This window comes from Argiope bruennichi, chromosome 9, assembly GCF_947563725.1.
Source record: "Argiope bruennichi chromosome 9, qqArgBrue1.1, whole genome shotgun sequence".
Taxonomy (NCBI): domain Eukaryota; kingdom Metazoa; phylum Arthropoda; class Arachnida; order Araneae; family Araneidae; genus Argiope; species Argiope bruennichi.
Genome location: NC_079159.1, coordinates 123,472,722 through 123,494,598, shown reverse-complemented (window position 1 = coordinate 123,494,598; position 21,877 = coordinate 123,472,722). Strand labels below are relative to the sequence as shown.

The 21,877-nt window shown below is 28.0% G+C and overlaps 1 protein-coding gene across 1 annotated transcript in view; it reads left to right on the top strand.

The window, feature by feature from the left end:
• The window catches only part of LOC129983686 (nuclear factor NF-kappa-B p110 subunit-like), a 60,336-nt gene that overhangs the window by 12,439 nt on the left and 26,020 nt on the right, over nucleotides 1-21,877 (top strand). Inside the window, exons 3-11 of the mRNA XM_056093270.1 lie at nucleotides 290-423; nucleotides 5,224-5,381; nucleotides 5,471-5,550; nucleotides 12,159-12,302; nucleotides 13,003-13,107; nucleotides 13,767-13,843; nucleotides 20,182-20,350; nucleotides 20,449-20,652; nucleotides 21,193-21,565. Coding sequence (XP_055949245.1) covers nucleotides 290-423; nucleotides 5,224-5,381; nucleotides 5,471-5,550; nucleotides 12,159-12,302; nucleotides 13,003-13,107; nucleotides 13,767-13,843; nucleotides 20,182-20,350; nucleotides 20,449-20,652; nucleotides 21,193-21,565 — 1,444 coding nt within the window. The remainder of the gene's footprint in view (nucleotides 1-289; nucleotides 424-5,223; nucleotides 5,382-5,470; nucleotides 5,551-12,158; nucleotides 12,303-13,002; nucleotides 13,108-13,766; nucleotides 13,844-20,181; nucleotides 20,351-20,448; nucleotides 20,653-21,192; nucleotides 21,566-21,877) is intronic.

Genomic DNA, 21,877 nt, shown 5'->3' with positions numbered 1-21,877 from the left:
TTTACAGCTTCCTCTGATGTTTGAAAAGTAAAAGAAAAGTTTTTTAGATTATTAAATAATATAAATACTGTGTACAAAATTAAATGAATTTCTTTTTTTACATTGAAAAGAACTGGGAGGGAGGAGGTGTATGATTTTACAATACCTTTGCAGGAACTGCACCTATATTTGAAGTTTCTTGATAAATTCTTACTCTTCTTCTCTTTCCTTGCTTTTTTCCCTCTGTTATCTGTTTCAAACAGAATTGCTGTTATTTATATTTATTTCTGTTTACTTTTTTCAATTTCAGCTTGTCCTTATCTAAATATAATTGAACAACCTGCTGATACATTTCGTTATCGTTATAAAAGTGAAAAAGGATCTCATGGAGGTATAAAAGGAGAAGGTGCTACTCGTAAAAAGAAATGTTTCCCTACAGTCAAAGTAACTATATTGAAAAGCACACATTTTTATACCTTTATTTAAACTGGTAATGTGTGGTGTCCTATTTATAAGATGTTATGTTTCAATTCTGTGGCTAAACGCATTCCATGTTTTTCATTTTTTTTCTCTTTTAACATGCTTTCTTAAACTTTTAAACTGGCATATACTACACATTAGCCAGATTTTGAAGATTTAATTGCTACTTTTTGAAATATGTTTCAGTTTATGAAGTAATGCAAAGAATTTAATCACATTTTTTATTTATAAATATTTTAATATATTTAATTTTTTTTAAAGAAACATATAATATTTTTTTTTACTAATTTTTCTTTAAAAAAAAATCCAAAATACTAGGCATTTAAAAATCATCTAAAAACCAGGAAAATGTTAAAAAATTTCAAAATTGCTGTACAAGCAGGGGAAGTATTGGGAATTTTACTTTTTTAATCCCTTTTTTTTTCATCTAAAAATTCCGATCTCTAAACATTGCAAGAATAAAAGATCGCAATCATAGTTCCAAAAGTTGTGATTGTGCAATTGAAGAAATTCCCACCTTTTCAACTTGTTCCTCCTTTTTTTTTCATATTGAACCAGTTGAATTACGATTTGAGAGACTGCTGTAACTGCATGAAAGAATAGAATAAATTTCTCCTGTAGGAAGACTAACATTCAATTTGCAAAAGCACTGCAGTGATGTTTAGTTGTAACATGAATTTATTGAATTGTTTGCTTATTATGTGTGAAATTGTAAGCTTATTCAGAGTATAGATTAGAAAATTTTTTTAAACATTCCGCTGCTCAAAATCCATATTTAAGACAGATTGGATGGATAAAAATATGAATCCTGACCTCTGCTGGTTAGAGAAGTTCCACAAAATCCATTTATTGCATGCTGTAAGAAGATAATAGCTTAAGAAATATGGGAAAAATAGACACTTATTAGCAATGCTGAAAGAAGAAAATGTACAAAACTGCATGCCTGTTCAAAAACATCATTATAGATATTGGACTTTGCATTTTAAAGGAATACAGGAGAAGATGATATGCCGAGTCTGAAAACATCAATTTTGACGTCCGAAAATAAACTGATTTTGCAACTTTTTAGTTCAAGGATAATCATTTAAAACTGAACTTTTATTATGGACATTAAAACTTGTTCCATCTTATTCGTCCTTTAATGTATTCAGTGATGGAAATATTTTCACATATGTTCACTGATACTAAAATAGCCCCCCCCCCAAAAAACCCCCCACAAAATCAAACAAACAAAGGCATACAAAGATGTCTTGCATTATTTGTTATGTTATTAGCTTTGTAAAATTGTAATTTAAAAAATTGTAATATGCTTTGACAAAGCTTTGAACAGCATTTCTGAAAAATGTCAAATGGATCTTATTGTAAGATATTGGTATGAATCAACCAATTGTGCCCAGAAGATATTGAAATGCAATATTTTTAAGGCATACCACTGCTTAAGAATTGCTTGAAAATTTTAAAGAATTTACATCAAGTTTGAATATGCAGTTACTTTTACAAAATTAGTATGGATGGACCAAATGTAAATTAAAAATTTTAAAAACATGTCAAGAATGAACTTTTGTGAAAAAAAATACTGTAAAATTATAGATCTAGGTTCTTTTAAACTATGCATAATCCATGGAGCATTTTAGTATGGGCATCTATTCAATGGAAAACAGATGTTACTCTAAGAGAACAATGTATAGAATATTTAAAGAATGTGCTGCTGGATGTGCTAATTTTCTATAAGTTACAAGTTCTGAATTTCTGTGGAAGCTTTTTCTATCTGCTGGTGTTGTCATTTATAAGTTTTTCATGATTTAATAATCATTTTTGTTCTACTCATCTAATTAAATGTAATATTTGCTTTCATTGTATTTCTATTTTATGTGAATTTCATAGCTGTGATGTCATGGCCAATAAGAATTGACTACCACATCATAACCAGTCAGCTTTAGCCACAAGTTTTTAACAACTGTATATAGAGTGTAAACTTTTATATGCAACAGATATAACAGCATTGAAGGAAAAATGAATAGAGAAAATAATGTTATTTTTATTATATTATGTTTACTTATTTCAAGTTGAAATAAACTGTTTTAATGACAGATGAAGTAGTTATCTTTACAGCCATTCTGAGCAATTGCATAATCCGTCTTCCTAACACTGGGTAAAAAATGTCAGTGTTTGCGATTGTGCTTTAAAAGTTTATAACAACATAAAGAAATACATAAATTTCAATTAAAAAATTCTTTCTTAATGTCATCAGAATAAATTGATTCTGGCTAAAATTAATTTATCTTAATTTACTAATATTCCTCAGCCATTAAATTTTTTTTCTGACATCTTTATCAGTAGGCCTTTTTTATATAAAAATCTTTTCATGCTTTTTAAACAGTTAATGAAAAATATTGTCAAAAGAAGCAAAATTGTTGAAGATGCAAAAATAGTAGGCAACTTCTTTTTGACGGAGCTTGATGATACTAAAAATCTAAGGTTGAAAAAAAATACTGATATTGGAATAGTGACTACAAGTTACTTGATTACTAGTGGAGTTATTAAAACTGGAAAAAAGGGTCTTTTTTAGTAAAGTGTGTTATATTTACGACAAATACTATAAAAAATATATTTAGCCATGTCCAAAAATTTTGCTTTTTTAAAAGCTACATATTATTAATATCTACATTTATCGAAGTATTTATAAATATTATGTGAAAAACAAATGGTTGATTTGTTTCAATTTCTTTATTTCAACGCACAAATTTCCCTGGCATGTTTAGAACATGCAAAGGTACAGTTTGAAATTTTCCAGAAAAAAAAATTAAAAGCTAAACTGTATACAAAGAGTGTTTTGATTCATTTAATGAAAAAGGCATTTACATTTTTTTTTAAATTCTAATATTTTGAAGTCCAAACAATATTCTGATTTTTGGGAAATTGTAAGAATAATTGTGTTATCACATGGCAATGCGTACTTTGGAAAATGGATTTAATATCAACAAGATATGCTTGTTGAAAATCTGAAATAAGACTTCTTTTAATTGGTCTAAGAACTATGTATGATATAAACTTTTCTGGAGGTGTTTTAAATATTCCAATTTGAAAAGATTTGCTTCAGTATGAAAATGAGCACACATGAGGTATTATGAAGCTTTAGAGGAGCAGAAAATTCACATAGAATTTCATGCTTCTGTCTACAAAATTTGAAAGCATATATTGATTTTAGCAATTAGAGAGACTTATTTCAAGTTTAGATAAACCATTCATAATATTGAAATTTGAGAAATTGAACATTTCAAATACCTCAGAAAGTGGAATACTGAAAAGAGAAAGAAAACTATGTTTTTGTAATTATATGTGTGATATTTAGTATTCCAAAAGAATGACATACTTCAATAGCAAGAAACATTTTGGAATGATAATAGTTTAGTTTATATATAATCATAATGCAAATCTAGTCACAGAAGATGACAAATGTCATTTTCCATGCTTCCAATATTTTTCTAGAATGGTTTAGCAATTGCAATTTACAGGATTCTTACTTCTAATGCAAGGAGGAGGCATTATACAAATAGTGTAAAAACTGACATTTTGGCTTATTTATTTTTCACATGATCCTCATGTTATTGTATGAATAGTCAGCTCCAAACTCTTCATTCCAAAAACAAAACAACAACAACAAAACAGCATAGAGCATGGTTTGATATAGTTACTGACATCCCTATTGCATTCAGAGACTCTATAGACAGCTACATATCATGATCAACAGCTAGATACCCAATTGAGTCCTCTTCAGATTGAGTCAATCTTTTCTCAGAAATATAATTTGGTTAGGTAAACATAGCTTTAATCAAAATGGAAATATCAATAATCAAAATAATAACCTTTCAAATGAAAAAAAAAAAAAGTGTGTGTGTGTTTGTGTGTGTAAGAGACTTTAGCAGTAACAACTTTTCTGTAAATGTACTATATGGCATTTTTAGAAACTTTAATTAATTCTCTTTTATTCTACAGTGTGCTAAGTAGTGACTGATATATATTCAATTTTGAATAGTGTTATATTTGAATTCTTTGGGATTTGACAGTGCTTCTACAGGCGATGATACTACTAATTAGTGCTTCTCCTCATTATACATTACCTCCAAGATGATGGTTGGATGCTTAATTCTTTAATAAGTAGATAACAATAGTTAAGGAAATAAAGCTCTTCTCACTTTTTTGTACATCATATATAATATAGAGTGGGGAATAGTTTGGAAAAATCTTTGTGATTTTCATTTAGATTTGAATTATGAATTACTGAACTCTTGACTAGATTAGGTTTAACCGAACCTAATTAGTAATGCAAATCATATTGCTATTAGTATTGAAAACCTCTGTGATTTTAGAGTTGATTTTTTTTAAAAACATATCATTAGAAAAATAAGATTTCTTCCATGTAATTCGTATTTAATACTGTATATAAGTTTTTATTTTTTATAAGAATGAAACTATTTTATTCAGCCTGTATTGACTCAAAAAATTAATAGTACTAAATGAATTCTTAATTTTTGTATATTTTTGCATAATAATATGTGCTTTTATTTAAACAAAGAGTGAATACTGTACTATCTCTACCTGTTACTTCTGATAAGAAATAAATTTAATTACTTAAAATTAGTGAATATATTGATATAATTTTCTTAAAGATTCGTATATGATATTTTTGACTTATTTTTAGAAACATTTATAATCAGCCCCTTTCTTTGAAATTAATATGTATTTTATATTTTTAATTTTTAGTTGGAAAATTGCTCTCCAAGCTGGAGAAAAAAAGTTGTTATTAAAGTTAGTCTGTATACAAATGAATCTGTTCCAAAGCCCCATTTTTATGAACTTGCTGGAAAAAATTGTTCAAATGGTAAATGTGAAGTGATATTAGACGAAAATTTTACAGTTGTGTAAGTGCTTCTGTTTTCTACATTGCCAGATTTAAAGTATGTTTGCTAAATATATGTATTTATATTCATTTGTTTCCTGTTTTATATAGATTTCAATCTCTGGCCATTTTAGCTAAAAAAAGAGAAGAAGTTTTAGAAATTGTGAAGCAAAGGAAAATTTCAGATAATGGTATAGTCGGATAATTAAATATGTATTTTATTGCTTTTGAGTTATTCATTGTAATATTCATTATGTACCAGTATAACAGACAATTGTGTTCATGTTATAAATCTGTAAGAAATTTGATTTTTTTTTAGTTATAGTCTTGAGTGTGATGCCTTCTTTGATTAAAATCCATTATTTTATTTTACTGGTATGGCAATGTGATAAAAAGGGACAAAATTCGAATTGGAAAGAAGCTAAGTATACTTTCAAATAAGTTTAATTGTATACAAATACTGCATAAAATAATGACGAAACAAACAAAATTGATTAAAGATGGAAATAAAAGAATTTACTCAATGAAAAGTTATACTTCTAAAGGTTCAACTATTCTCAATAAGTTCGCTGGCATTGTTCATTAAGGTAGCATTGAGATTTTGGAGGCTGTTTTCTACCATCTGGTTACAGACACCCCATTGAGATCTGCCCATGTCTCGATTGAGAATCTGTGTTGGATTTTACGAAGTTTCCCTCTCTTTTGTGTGGCAGTTATGGGATCTTGATTTTTTTTTGATAGAGGCAGTTCATATGGTTCTCATCATTCAGAGTTTCAGGATCTGGAATGTTTTATGTTAAAGATTTTTTTTTGTAATTACTAGGCAAGAACCTTCACATTTAGGCATACATTTTTTGTTCTTCTTGTTTATGGATTTGCTCACTGGATGTATGGTTATTCATGCTTTGTCACTGCTATTATAGTCTGTCTGTCTGTGTAACTTATAAGAAGTATCTTTCTTTTGTTTGTTTTCTTCCACACGCTCCTTGATATAAAGTGTCAAGTGAGCATTTTCAGGTGTGGCATGATTTCAGTAAAAAAGTTGTCATTATCAAGTGTTTTTAAATTGTGATTGACATCATTTGACATTTTAAGCTCTTATTCAAACTACAGCTAAGCAGCAGTGTGACCTGTTGTATCACATTTTGCTGTGTTCATTGCAAAATGAATCATTGGTAGTTTTTCTTCCCATGTGTATTGGGTATCACTGACTAGTATGGCTACTTAGGGTTTCATATCTATTTTGTTCAAAGGGATTTGATTGAGGGTTTATAATCAGTAATGAGTTCTTGTTTAATATCAAGGAAATTGCACATTTCTTGCATAACTTCACTCTGAGCCATTATAGGCCAAAAAGCAGGAGTCTTTATTGCAAGAGTCTCAAACATTTTTGCGTAAGTAGATGTTCTTAGCAATCCAGCAAGTATCTAGTTATTTGGTTTGCATCAATTGCACTCAGCACAATTTTTCACATATTCTGCTATTAACTTTCTCATACCAGGAAAGTAATACCTAGAGACAGTTTTATGGTATGTGCCTTCAGCTGCACAGTGTCCTGCAATGTTCGAATTGTGATTTTGCTTAATACTCGTTCTTGCTTTTGACAAGGAAGAAAAATTAATTGAGCCTCTTCAGAATCTGTTCCTGAAAGTAATGATACAAAATCTTTTGTATCATTACTTTTATAAAATATCTGTTGTTAGTCCAAATGACAATTTTAATCTTTTTTCTGCTTTCAAAATATCCCAATTTCCTTTGCATCTTCATCTTTCATTTGTTTATTGCAGATGCTTTTAGATTTCCGGGATGGTAATTCTTTGAAAACGACACTTAAATCACAAACAAGGCATTAATTGGTCTGGAAAGATCTTCAATTACAATATATTTTCTTGGTGTATAGTTAATTTTTGGGTTTTATGACTGAAATTAAAGAGCCCATTAAACCGAATGACCAGTTAACCAGAACAACTTAATATTCATAAGCCATTTCAGGGGTTGATGGTCAAATGCAATTGTTATTTCTTGAGTTTCCACATAGTCATGGAATTTCTCAAATGCCTACACTATTCTGAGAGTTTCTTTCAATAGTTAATAATTTCTTTCTGCTAAGTGTAGCAGTGGATTTGCATACTCTATCATATTTTCTTTTGGATCTTCTCATTTGATAAGAATTGCTCCTAGAATGTAATTACTGACATCTCTTCTGATAATCAATAGTTTTATTCCATTAGGTTGCAATAACAAAGGTGATGAAATCATTCTTCTCTTCAGCTCTTCAAATATTTTCTGATCTGTTTCACACTTTGCCCACAGTTTATTCTGTTTTGCTAAGTCTGTAAGAGGCCTGGAAACCTTGTAAAAATGGATGACATATCTTCAGAATGAAGAACAAGCCTGTAAAAAAGACAGAACTTCCTTAATGCATGTTGGTTTAGACGTTTTCTCAATGGAAGGTACTTTGACAACATCTATCTCTGAATTTTCTTTTATAATATTAAGCTAGAATATAATAACCTAGGTTATTATATTCTGTCACAAGCAAAATGGCATTTGCTTCTATTAGAGTTTAGTTTAAATATAGGAAATCTTTCTAAGATTTTTCTCAAATCTGGTAAATGTTTTACCAAAAGTTTTTGTTAATACTATGATATTGTCAAAGAATGACGATGCAAACACAGCTTTTAATTCTGATTCAAATTTATTAATAAGACATTGAAAAGTTTTGCAGGGGCATTGTGCAAACCAAATGTCATTCAAGAAAATTTCAAAATGCCAAATAAATAAATAAAAAGCACAGTCTTCTCTTGGTTTACTTCATTAACTTTAACTTGATAACCTACTCGTAAGAAGTATTTTGTAGCATACATTTTGTTGATTTGGCTTCAGTGTGCAAATCATCCATTCCAATTAATGGATAGGTATCTGAAATAGATGTAAAGAACTAAGTTTGATGGAACTAATAGATTTAGGGACCAACACAACAGGACTGTTATAAAGGGATTTACATTTTTTCATGATACTCTCTAATCTGGGAGGAAAGGAAGAATCTAGTTCATTCTTCAACAATTTTTTCTTCAATTCTATGTTTAATATAAGGAGTAGGATCCGCTCTTGGTCGAAAGATAGTTTCATACACTTCTAATAATGCATTTAATTTGTCTCGTTGTTTCCTTATCAAGTGTTTTCCTTCATCAATTCTCAACTTGGCTGAATCAGAGTGGATTCTGTTATAGGATATTTTGTTGTTTCTAGAAATGTTACTTTCTAAGATGCTATGACTTTTGGAATCTCTTTAATTCCAAATGGCTCTTTGTAAAAAGAGTTCTGCTTTTGTGGGTTTTCATTAAAATGCCAAAGACCATTCTGGATGTTCAGCACTATTCCAGTAACTTCATTGCTAAGTGATACCCTGTTACTTTTAACTTCAGGCAAAACAATAAATTTCATACAGGCTATTTTTCCTTCTACTTTAAAATTTAACTGGTTGTCAAATCTGAGGCATTTTTTTCCTTTCCATCTGTTAATACTTTTGTAATGTGCTTTTTATTATATTTAAATCCTTGATCTTTTAACAATTTATAGAATCTTTCTCCCACAAGAGATTTCGATGCTTCTTTATCAGTGCAAAAAACTGCTTGTTGTCCATAAACAATTATAAAAAAATTAGCTGGATGTTAGGACAGATGATTTAACCACATACAGCTTTATACAATTGATAACAGTTTTAGCTTCTTCTTTTAACTTATTTGAGCTTGGGTACTTTAACTGGATGAAATTTGGATATCTGAAAGCATAATGATGAATATAAATTTTCTTCTTCTTTTTTCAGTAAATTTAAATCTATCAGAATTTGTATTTTTCATCTGGTTAACATCTCTAGAAATAGGAAGTTTAAATTTTATTTCTGGAAAAAATTCAATATTTCCTTTAAAATGGAAGGTGCATTTTTCTTACAACCAGGTTCCACATTTTAATAATCTAATAATTTTTTTTGTGAGCTCTAGTGGATTATTCAGTTCTGATCTAGTGTTTTTAAAATGTTCTCTAATACTGAGAGGTGGTCTTTATTTTAGTTGATTTATAATAACCAGATCTTGTAACTAGAGATATCCAGTTCATTGACCCATCCTTCAAAATAAGATTTCATTTAAAAAAATAATTCCTTTTGTATTATTTTTGCACATTTTCTATGTTGAGGAAACACTTTTTGAAACATATTAGTGTTGAGTCTCTTGTACTTCAAAAGCATTCATAATCTTTTAAATCCTCTACATTTTTCTCTAACAACTAATTGATTTATCACAGGTGATAATGTGCCAATCGTTTATGGAATCAAAATAGTTTCATGTATGTTTATGAGCTTCAATTAATGCTTGTACATTGTCCTATCTCATCTTATACTGTATTGAATTTTGGAAGGATGTGACTTATTTCCGATTTACTAAATTGGTCTACTTTTCGAGTTAGTATTCTTTCAGCATATTCTTGTTAACTTTGAGTTGAGATTTCAATTTTTCTTATTCAAAGGTGAGTTCATTGGTTGATCTTTCTTTTTCTGATTCTTCTTTTTTTTTCAACTTGAGTCTTTTTACTTAATTTTTGGCTCTTACATGTTCAACTACAATGTTATTCAACATATTCTTTTAAATTCTTTATCATTGATTAATACTTTTAATGAAGATTTTTAATCTATGCTAAACTCTTATTACTCATATAAAGTAGTTCATATCTATGAGGAATTCATTATCAATACATTCTGTTCTGTTCTAATGCTAGTATCTTAAGGTCCTCTTTGTGGCCTCTGCTTAAATATATCATGTGGAGAAAGATTTATATAAAATTATTTTTCTTTTAAACTAGTTTACAAAGTCTCTAATCTTACCTAATATTTTAATCTTCATCGTCAGAAGCTAATATAAATTGGGGAAAAAGGAAAAACTACTAAAATTCTCCATTAAAAAAAATAAATTGGAATGTAAATTTCTCCTATTAAAATATTAAAAAAAAACCAGAGTTATTCTTTTACAATATACTAATACAGTATGCAAAATATTGACATCTTGTACAACAGCTTCTAAAAAATTCTACTAAACAAGAAATATTTATGCACTTTTTCTTTTAAGAACTCAATAAATCCACCACTAATTATTCAAAAAATATAATATAGCAAGTATATCAAAATAAAAAAAATGTTCCATCTTAAGACTCTTAACCTTATTTATATTTAAATTTGTAATGTTGAGGGTTTTATAAAATTTCAATAAGAATTGGTTATATTTTCAACATTTACATTTACATTTGAAATATACATATAAAAATTTAAATTACAATTGGATGTATATTTAAACTTCTACATAAATATTCTTAAAATTCCCTAGAGTATGAAAGCAGTTTACTGTAATACTAATTGAAATAGGACTATAAAATAGAAGTTTTGCAATATATTTTTCTAACAAACACCTCTTATTTCTAAGGATTATTCACTTTCATAAAATGAAATCTCTTTTACTCATGTATTAATCATGCAAATAGCTACAAATAGGAATCATCTAATAAAACAATAAAACTTATGAGTGAACCTTTTTATTCTAAGATACTTTCATTTCAAAACAATTTCTCTGGCAGAATAAAATATTTCGTATTACTTTTCAAGATGTGTTTTCACTTATATTTGTTTATTCATTAAGAATTGAACTTTAATATACTTACACATAAAATCAAAACAATATACAACTATTTCTTCAAATTTTAATAACATTATTTGACTGCTACTTTTGTGTTTTCTTCTAAAGATGCATATATATCATATAATTATAGACATATATTTTCTTTTCTTTTATTTTTTCACAATTGAAGTATTGAAAGTTTTGATGATCTAATTTATCAAATTGCAACATTATTGGCTTTTCAACAATCTTTACAGAATATTTATAGAATTTACAGAACTCAACAATTTACGGAATTGAATAAATTTTCACTTTATTTTAAAAGTATCATAGTTAATGAAGCTTTACTCCTAAATAAATCTTTTACTCACAGCAAAGTTGATTTGCAATAAAGTAGGGACTAATAATGAATCTCAGATGCCAGGGTGGCTGTTTCTTCATTGCTGAATGGTTTAATAAAATTTTAGCAAATGGTGAGGGTAGCAATTTTCTTCTGTCAATGCAGGAAAAGGTGAAAGAAAAAAAATGAGCTCATGTTTTCGGTAAGAAGCAATACTTTTTATTTTTGAACTATTTTAACTTTTTGAGACTTGGCTAGTATTTATTTTATGTTGTAATGTGTAATTAGCTAGCTAAAAATTTAGTAAGTGGCAAAATCTAAATTAAAAAAGAGCTACACTTACAAATAAATTTATTTACACATACATTACATAAAATAATTACAAAACAACAAAATTAATTAAAAATGGGAGAAAAAAAGAATTTACTCCAGGAAAAACCATACTCTGTTGCTTCTGCCAGAAACCAAACTAAGGGCTGAGTTCTCTGCAAGTTTGCTGACATTGTCTGCTAAGGTGACACTGCAAATATTGGAGCCTGTTGTTTAGTGTTTGGTTGCATTGGTGAATAGTTGCTATGGTGTATATATTCTTATATACACCATAGATATATTTATCTTCTTTTGTTATTTTTTTGTACAAATCTTCAAATAAGACATTCTTTATAATTTTATAATCCTTATAGATATAAAATGTTGCAATTATTATGTTATATCCTTCAGTATAAGTAGATTTAATTTTGTATTTCGTTTGTTAATTGGTTGGTACTTTTAAACTATATTCTTTTTCTTACAGAATTTTATGATGAAGCTTCTATAGAGGCAGAGATCAAAAATATCAATTTAGATTCTGCAAGATTATGTTTTGAAGCTTTTTCTATTGACAATAAGAATACTCCTTTGTGCAAGAGAGTTTTTTCTAAACCTATAAATAATCAAAGTAAGCTTATTAAAAATTGATTAAGCATTTATCTCATTTTGTAATCTCGTATATGCACGAGTATGATGATCCAGGATTGCCAGTTTTGCTTTTCCCAAAGGAAATAATTCTCTATATGTTAGTAACTAAGCATATATCACAAGCATGAAAGTTGTTATTTTAAATAAAGAAGAAGAATATTTCAATTAAAGAAGAGCTTTTTAATTTGTTTTTAAATGCTCCAGAAAAATAACTTTTATATGCATTTGCATTTATATTTGCATTTTTCTCTTTTCCCTCACTTTACTGTAAATGAGATAGATTGATTAGCTAAATATATGTTACATTTACATTTTAAATAAACTTTTGAAAGTAGACATCATTATTTTAAAGTGAGATCAGATTCTAAAAATCTTAATCTTTTCCTCTCATTCTCATGAAAAAAATGTTTAATACACAGATTGTTTAATGTCTTGCACACTCAATTAGTGATCTTAAGAAATAGAGCTTGAATTATTGTTTTTGTCACAATTTTAAAATTCTTTCATCAAGTAACCACGATCATTGCACTAAATATTAAATACCTGTGAATAAGGTGGTTTGCCGAAGTTATTTTTTGCAAACAATTTATCAAGATATATTGAATTTAAAATTTGATGAATTTTATAACAGGCACTATTTGAAATTCAAAGTATATAATTATAATGTTTTTCTCTTATAGAATCAACTGCTACTGGTGACCTGAAAATTCTGCGGCTAAGTCGTTGTTCCGGAAAATGTAGTGGCGGTGATGAAGTCTGGCTAATATGTGACAAAATAAGAAGAGGTGGAAGCTTTTATGCCTTTTCTCATAATCTGATTTTCTCAATCTGGATATTTATTTTAAATTTTGAATAGATTCAGAACTACTCTTTTTTTTCTTTCATTTAGTTGGAACAGTACGATCTATTTTATAATTATAGTTTACCTAAATTTTTTAAATAGAGATTAAAATGTTGAGCTATTTGTTGGCAAGTAATATAGGTAAAATTAACAAGAACAGGACAGATTAATCAAGTGTTCTTTTACAATGATAAAATAATGCAAATTGATTTATTGCTTGGTAAAGGATATAGAATTTAAAAATTCCTTCATTTTTAGTGTTTATAACTACATATCTTCTACAGAAGCTGAAGTTAGTTCAGTCCTTCTAATAACAATAATTGAAAAAGACATTAAAAAGTCTTAATTCAGAGGAAAATTAAATCACTTTCTTGTTTAAAAATAATTATAAGTTTATTTTAATTTGTGAATTGAAGAGGATGAACTTGTCGATTTGTTCTATTTTGAAATTTAACTTTTGTATTACTTATTTTATATAATTTTCAAATTATTTTTTTTATTTCAAAATTTAAATTTTTATCTAATTTTTGAGAAATTCTTTAAATTTTTCTTTTAAATAAGACATTACTTTTTATTTTATTATTGTTTTTCATTTACATGTAGATGATATAAAAGTGCGCTTTTATGAAGGTGATTGGGAAGCATTTGGTGACTTTAATGTTACTGAGATTTATCACCAGGTGAATATCTATTTCCTGTTTAATTTTTGCTACCAGTTTTGAATTAATTTAAATTGTGAAGTCCTAAATTTCTAATAATATAGTCATAATCACTTTGTCTATATTCTATTGAAAATGTCACTAGATGCATACTATTTAATATAATTATATTAATACGACTATGTGGAAATTTACATAGTTATGCAATTTATTGTAGAAAGTGCAGTTTGCAATGCAGCTGTTTTTGCTAGACATAAATTTGTTGGCTCAACTTGGCATGGGGTATCATCCTCTTGGGTGCGATTTTCAGTAAGCAAAACTAAATCTGCAAAATGTTGATTGGTTTCTTGTTCCTTAATTGCATTTAATTTATGTAGCAAAGAATTATCACTTGAGACCATATTGCTATAGCTTTCAATTGTTCATTTTTCATGAATATTTTCACAATGATTATCCTGTTGGAGCAATTCTATCTAACCTACCTCTGATCCATGAAATGCTTGATTCTTGAAATAATATTTTATTCTTAATGTTGAAAAGCAGAGTTCAAGCTTCAGTGTAGTACAGGGATTAGTAAAATGGGAAATGAGTAAGTTTATTGTTTCATCTATCTACATATAATATTTACATGCCATCTATCTATATATCTGTTTACCGACAGGCTGTTATCTTTCCATCAGGAAATACAATTTATTAATATTCTTAAAAAAAAAAAAAAATCTTATTTTTTCAGCTACTAATGCTTTTTTCTTAACCATCATTTTTTGAATTATCAGTCATGCCTTAAATTGGATATATAAAATAATATTTGCATCTCAAAAATTTTTCAAAGCACTTTCTATCAAATTTTTCATTATTTGTAAAATAAAAAAAATATGTATATATATTAGGAAAGTGTCGTTTGAATTATGAAGAAATCCTTTCAAATGAATTTCCTTAAAGAACAGTTTTATCCTTCATTATGATTATTTATACCTGATGTTCCTTTTTAATCTCGCATTGTAGACACATATAAAATGTTTTTGTTGTAAATAAATTTTTAAAATTTCTTTCTATCATGTCCGATACTGTAATTTGCTTGTCTGTTCTACAAGAAGTTTTGTTACTATCCATGTAAATGGACTTGTTAAAAATATTGTAATACAAGTAGTTCCCTTCGCATTTGTTAAGAGAGACATGCATTGAATAATGAGTGTTAGAAAGGGATTGTGAGCATTAAGCAATAAAGCTTACTATTATAGTTTCTTTCCTATATTTCTCTTGAAGTTTAAATAATATATGAGATTTAAGTATCACATGCAATAATAAATTAATGCTTTAGTTTGTTCTTTGAGAAATGTTTCCACTGCTGAGTTGTTTCTACTTCTATCAATGATAATGCTTTCTATTACTAACAAAAGTAAGAGTGTAGCTATTGGCGTTTTAAAAAGAAAATCCTTTATATCAGAATGTGTTAGTGTCATCTTTGGGGAAAAAAACCAAAAAAAAAAAAAAAAAAAAAACCTGCACAATGTAGAAGATAAAATGAATTCAGAATTTGAATGTATAAAAAAATTTTTTTTAGAATGTGGATAAATTTAAATAATTGCTCTCGCAGAGCATGCAGAGAGAAAGGTATGGTATGTAACATTTTGAAATGTAAGCCACAGTGTCATTTAATGCATCTTGAGGAGTTTTTTATACTTATGTACAAGCTAAAGACTGCACTAGTGAGACATTTTGAATGTGAGATAGGCTGGAGACAAAATTTTATTGCAACTCAGGCAGCAGTCTTGATTTCTTGGCATATGTCTAAAATATATATGTCTTTACCCAAAAATGTTTTTTTCGTTTCTGTAATTCTGTTGTTTATTGGTTCAAAATCACTATTTATTAATTTTTGATACACTTTTAAGATTCTCTCCATTCAGTCCACAAAATGATTTTGGGATTTTCCACATAGTGAGAAAGTAAACCTAAAGGTAATTCAACAAGATAAAGTAGATATATTCATTGCAGTGGTTGATCAACATAGTTTTTAAGTTGATGAATAACATTAGTTTCTCCCCTAGTATGAATATTTATGCAATCATAGCAAATGACATCCAACTTTTGTATTGAAATCCCTTGTCCATTTAGTTAAAAAATGCTGTACTAGACACTATGTTTTTTACTGATCTAGAATTTGGAAAAATATGACTATCATAAACAGAACCTAGTTTTTCAATAATGGAATAATTATCTTTCTTCTTTGCTTTGAAATTATTTTGATTTAATTTATGCCCGAAACTGAGATGGACATTTTTTCCATCAAAGTAAACATCACATCGTTTTTTCTGGATCCTTTGGACTATTATTTTATAAATCCCTTCTATTTTATCAATTCAAATTATTATGCTCTCAAATACTAAATTATCAAAGTTTTTCTTTTTATAAATAATTTAATGCTGTACTTACTTCTGTAATTTTTGGGGATATTTAAAAACTAACAAAAATTTTCTCTTAGTAGTGAAATAATACACCAATATAATATTCATTATTATTTTAATTGTATTCATTGCATTTTCCCCCCACCAAAGTAAAAAAAAAAAAAAGATTAAAACTAAAAATTAGAAGTTTTTATATATATAGACTTTTTTCTAAATTGAAAGGTATTATCTCTTGTGTATATATATATATATATGTTACCGTTAAAGCTTGTAAGGCACTAATGTGCAGATTATCTAACTAATCTGCAGATAAACTGATTTTGTCTGTTAAACTGCAGAATCAAAAGTTTTCTGCATTTTAACCAGGTAATGTGTATATTAGGGGTTTCTGTATCATTAAAGTTCAAAAGTTTGTTCTCTCATTTCTTTTTCCTACTCTTTAATGGGAAGAGTTTTAAAAAATGTGAACCCAAATCTAAATTACCATAAATAGATATGCTTTACAGAAAAACCATTTGCTATGTGACTCAAAAGTGTCACCTATCTTTTGACTACTCTAATAAGTAAGCATAATTTTATCAAATGCTTTGCAAATTCATTTCCTTAATTGTAATAATATGTTAAACCAATTGATTCTTTGTATTATAGTTTTGTAATTGATTGTCAAACAACATTGATTCTGTCAATGGGAATCAATGTTGTTTGCTCGATTGTATATTAACATGATTCCTTAGTTGTCAAAAAATAAATAAATAATATTGTCAATTTTCTTAATTGCAATAATATTTTAAACTGTTTGATTCTTTGTATCGGAGGTTTTTCAGTTGATTGGTGAGTGATTCTATCAACTAATGTGTTGATTGTTGATTGTTCACTTTTATGAGTGGCTAGTAGGTAAAGTGTAGATTATCTAGATAATTTGAGAAATAAAACAATTTTCCACTCTGTAATGGGTAACCCTAGTTAATGTACAGATTAGCTATCTAATCTGTAGATTAACTGATTTCTGCATTTTAGTGGTAACATACATACATACATATATATAAGATACAGAGTATAGTACAATTCAAGTCCCACTTTCAAAATGCTTAAAATAAGAACTATTCATCAGATTGATTTCAAATTTGAACTGAATGTAGAAGACGGGGGAAATGGTATGATATTAGAAAAAGTTCAGTAGATGTCGCTGTAAGTGGTATAAAGAAAAAGGATTTTGCTATAAGTGAAATTTTGAATTGAAACTAGATCATTTTGGCATAAGTTGGCACTTTAAAGCAACTGTACTATTCAATGGGTGTGATTATTTCGTTTTTTTTATATAAAAAATTACTTCCAATTAATTTTTTTTCCATTAAAAATTGTGGCACTGTTAGTGAAAAGCCCATCCACCACAACAAAAATTGTACCATAATGAATGGAAAAAAATTGGTTTTTAATTATTCTTAGTCCAAAAGCTGCATAAAAAGCATATAATGATTCAGTTTTTATGTGGGTTTTGTCCCAAGGACGATTAAAAATCTCATGATGATTTTGTTTGTAATTGTCCTTGGGCTGAACACCGCCTAAAAACACTCAACAATGAAAACATATTAATTATTGCTAAACTTTTGCGAGACATGTTCAGTTGTCCACCATTTTCCACCATCAAGTAGAACTGATAAACAGCATGTTTCACAACAGATTGGAGTGTTTTACTGGTCTTGTTGCGAATGTGGTGCATAACCTGTACCTTTAGTTCCGTTAAATTTGCAATCGGGTATTGAACACAACATTTTTAAGATAATCCCAAAATTCACCAGAAGTCACCAAAATTGGATCCAGTAAACTTGTAGGTCAGACTGTTATGGATTGATGGCTGATAATTCTATCATTTCTGAAATGACTTTTGAGCAGTTGCATCATTGGCTTTGTAGTGTTGTAGAAGCACCATCTGGCACAAAAAAAAGTTGTGTTTATTATTGATAAAACAGGTAATAGGATATGGGGAATCCTTCTGCTTGAAAAAAAAATGCCCTACAATACAGTCTACTCACAGCACACAGTTACTTTTACAGAATGAAGCAGCACTTTTGCATGTGCGAATGGATTTTCCTTTGCCTATATCCCGCAATTTTGTGAATTGACAAAAAGCTTGGAAATAGAAATAGACTTCATCTGTCCAAAAAATGCTCAATAGCCATTCATTGTCCACTTCCATGCAAGAAAGAAATTCTAGAGCATAAGCATGTCTTGGCTGGTCAGCAGGAAGCAATGAGTAATTTTGTATGGATGTCAATGCAGGATATTGAGTAAATTTTATGGACCATACTCTCAGGCATGTCTAAAGATTGAGCAATCTCGCCCCTTCCTGTAAACATCTTATATTGAAATTGAGGCAATTGATTTCCACCCTCTGCCAGATTTCACTTCAAAAGAATCTGTCTCTTCAAATTTCTTAATCATTTTCTTCAGACCTTTGGGAGACATCGCCACTACCCTTTTTAATACCCTATAATGATTGGAATTTCTTTAAAGCTGCTACAGGGGCTACTCTTGTTAAAGAACTTTACAGGTAGAGTACAATCCTTCATTCTCATGAAAAATTGCTTAGATGCAGTATGAGGAAAACACCATATACCCCATGTTTTTATAACAAAAGCAATGCATCGTGCATGTGCATGTCATTTAATTTCCATAGTATGCCGCTTATAGTGCATCTTTAACACTTTTTTGGAACTTTTTCTTATGCCATACTGTTCTCCCATTTTTCAAGTTAATTCAATTCTGAATAGTGGTTACTTTTTTTTATACGATTTTGAAAGTGTAACTTTAATTATAATCACTTGTATATATATTATTTTAGTATGCATCTATTGTAACTTTTCTGCATTGTGACATCTTATAAATATAAATTCAACATTTTTTACGTTATCTTGTTAGTCACCAAAGATTTTACTATAAATGCTGGAATATATATTGATTCAAGCATCGGTAATATGAAGTTAAAAACAGTTTACAACAATAGCAAAAACTATTACTGTAAATAATTTTTAAGATTTAAATTACTAAAAATGTACCATTATAATCAGCAACATTCTTACCCACTTTAATTAAAGTTCTGTGAAAGTAAGTTTTCTACTAAAGTTCTTTTTTTAAATTTTTTTTTTGAAAAAGTACATGCATTTATACACAAGGCCATGGTAAAATATAATTTTGGTTTACATTTAAGATTAATGAAAAGTCCAGCTAAAATTTGAGATAAATTGTTCTTAGAAGCACTTCATTATTCAGATCAGAACTATCTGAACATCAGTATCTGTTAAACAACATATAAATGTAAAAAAAAAAAAAAAAAAACCTTAGCAGAAAGGGTAAGCTAAGTAAGGGGTAAGGAAGTAATAGAATATTTATGGTAAGAAACAATCTATTTATTCACTCCCTCCCTGTTATTTGGAAACTGTTTTTTATTAATTTCGTTTCTAAGTTTGATGATGAAACTGTTTAATATATATTATTTTTTTTCTGTTTACTATATATTTAAAATTTTTCTTGTTTCTGTCTATTTTTAATAATTTATATAATGTATGATCATTGTTTTTATTCTCCAATAAATATGCTTTTCTTATGCTATATTTGACCAATGCTCCTGCATTGATTGGGAATAGAATTGTTTAATAAGGCAATAAAATAAGGCTTTTAATACATTCAAATTCTGGAAAGTTAAAAATATTTAATGAAAATTTTTCAGTTTAATAGAAAGTGAAAGCCTGTTTAAAATCTTTTGTAGGTTCTATTTGTTCTGCAATGATAAGCCACTAATTTTCACTCCCTTTGTTGGTTTTCATCTTTTAGAGATAATTTTCAGTTTAATCTTGCATTTATGTTCATTCATATCTATTAATTATAGTATATTCTATTTTGTTTTTAAACTCTTCTGGTTTAGTTGATATATCTATTTTTTTTTTTTTACAGGGAGTTATAATTTTTAATACTCCCGCATTTTACCAAAGAAAAGTACGGAGAAAAGTATATATTCAACTTCTTCGTCCATCAGATAAAAAGTATAGTGAACCTCGCCAGTTTGAATACATACCTGATGATGATTATGGCTTCCCCCATCTACCAAATAAACATTTGCAAGGTACTAAAACTACCTGTCTTGCTGAAAGTGGTAAAGTTGTTTGATTACTTAAAAAAAAGTACCATTTTATTATACAATAATAAATAATATTATTGTAGAATTTCCTGAAATCTCAAGAAATCACAAGAAAAGAAAACTAAATTTTGTGGGAGAAACTGAAGATTATACAGCTAACATCCATAGTTCTGTCATGGATTCACCTCAAAGTACAGAAACTGAAGATTCTGAAGCTGACTTGCGTAGTTCTGTCATGGATTCACCTCAAAGTAGTGTTATGGAGAATATTATTTCGAAAAATTTAGGTATTGTATTTCCATGGTTATATATATATATATATATACATATATATATATATATATATATATATTGGCAAAATAATTTTTCAATTATGATTATTTTTTTTAATGTCTTAATAAATAAGCATTGTTAAATATTTTCTTTATAAATAGACAGATTTGGATTTAAATCCTAAGGGAAAAAAATATATATATATACTGCTATGTAATATTGTTCCGTATTTTAACAATTCTGTAGTTTTTTAATTTATCAATAAATATTTTTAGTAATTAATAATTTTGAATCTTGTTAGTAAACAAGTTAATACTATCCTCACACTATTAATGAGTTTTGAACTGAGTGCACAGACTCTCTTTTCACAACCTTTTATATTTGGTAATTCCTTTATTTTATGGCCTGTTGATGTGGATTTAAGCCTATAAGGTTCATATTCAGAAATTTAGCTCAAAATGACACTTTAATATTAATATGAAAATATTAACATATAATTGTCATAACATATATTCATAACATATAATTGAAATTAATATGAATTTATTTTAAAGGCTCTTGGCTCTTGGATGGGAATGACTCTGAATTTGACTTGGCTCTGAATTTTGATCTTTTTCCTGACCTACTTGCTCCTGATCATGAAAATGCTGACTTTGACACTTCTGAAGGTATTTCTGCAAATATGGAACATCAGTCTTACTTTCCTGAAAGTGTTGCTGCAGATAGCATAAATCAGATTTCATTGTCGATGGATTCTTTGTCATTTGCTGATTGTTGTTGTAAGCAAGAATTGAAAATATCAAAAATGCAAAAATCTTCAAAAGATTTTATAGATGGAATGAAAACAATCCTTCAGAACAGGGTGGCTAGTACTTATCTTCATTATGCTCCACATTTAATTCCTACAGAAGATGAAGATGGAAATAGGTAAATATAATAACTTTTCATATAGTAAAATATATACTAGATAAGTTGCTTGGAATATTCGATTTGATTATTTTTTTTTCATTTAAAATTAATGATATTGAGCACTATACAAAATCTACAAAATTAGTTTTTTTAAAAAAAAATCTGTAATTAAACAAGGTAATGAAGTTTCTAACAAATATATAAATATATAATGCTCGAACAAGTGAAGATATGAAGATGTCACCTATACAGAAGGAATAGAGATAACTGATTTTTTTTCACAAAATAAGAAATAAATTGTTTCATAACTAACAGTCTAAGTCACCAAAT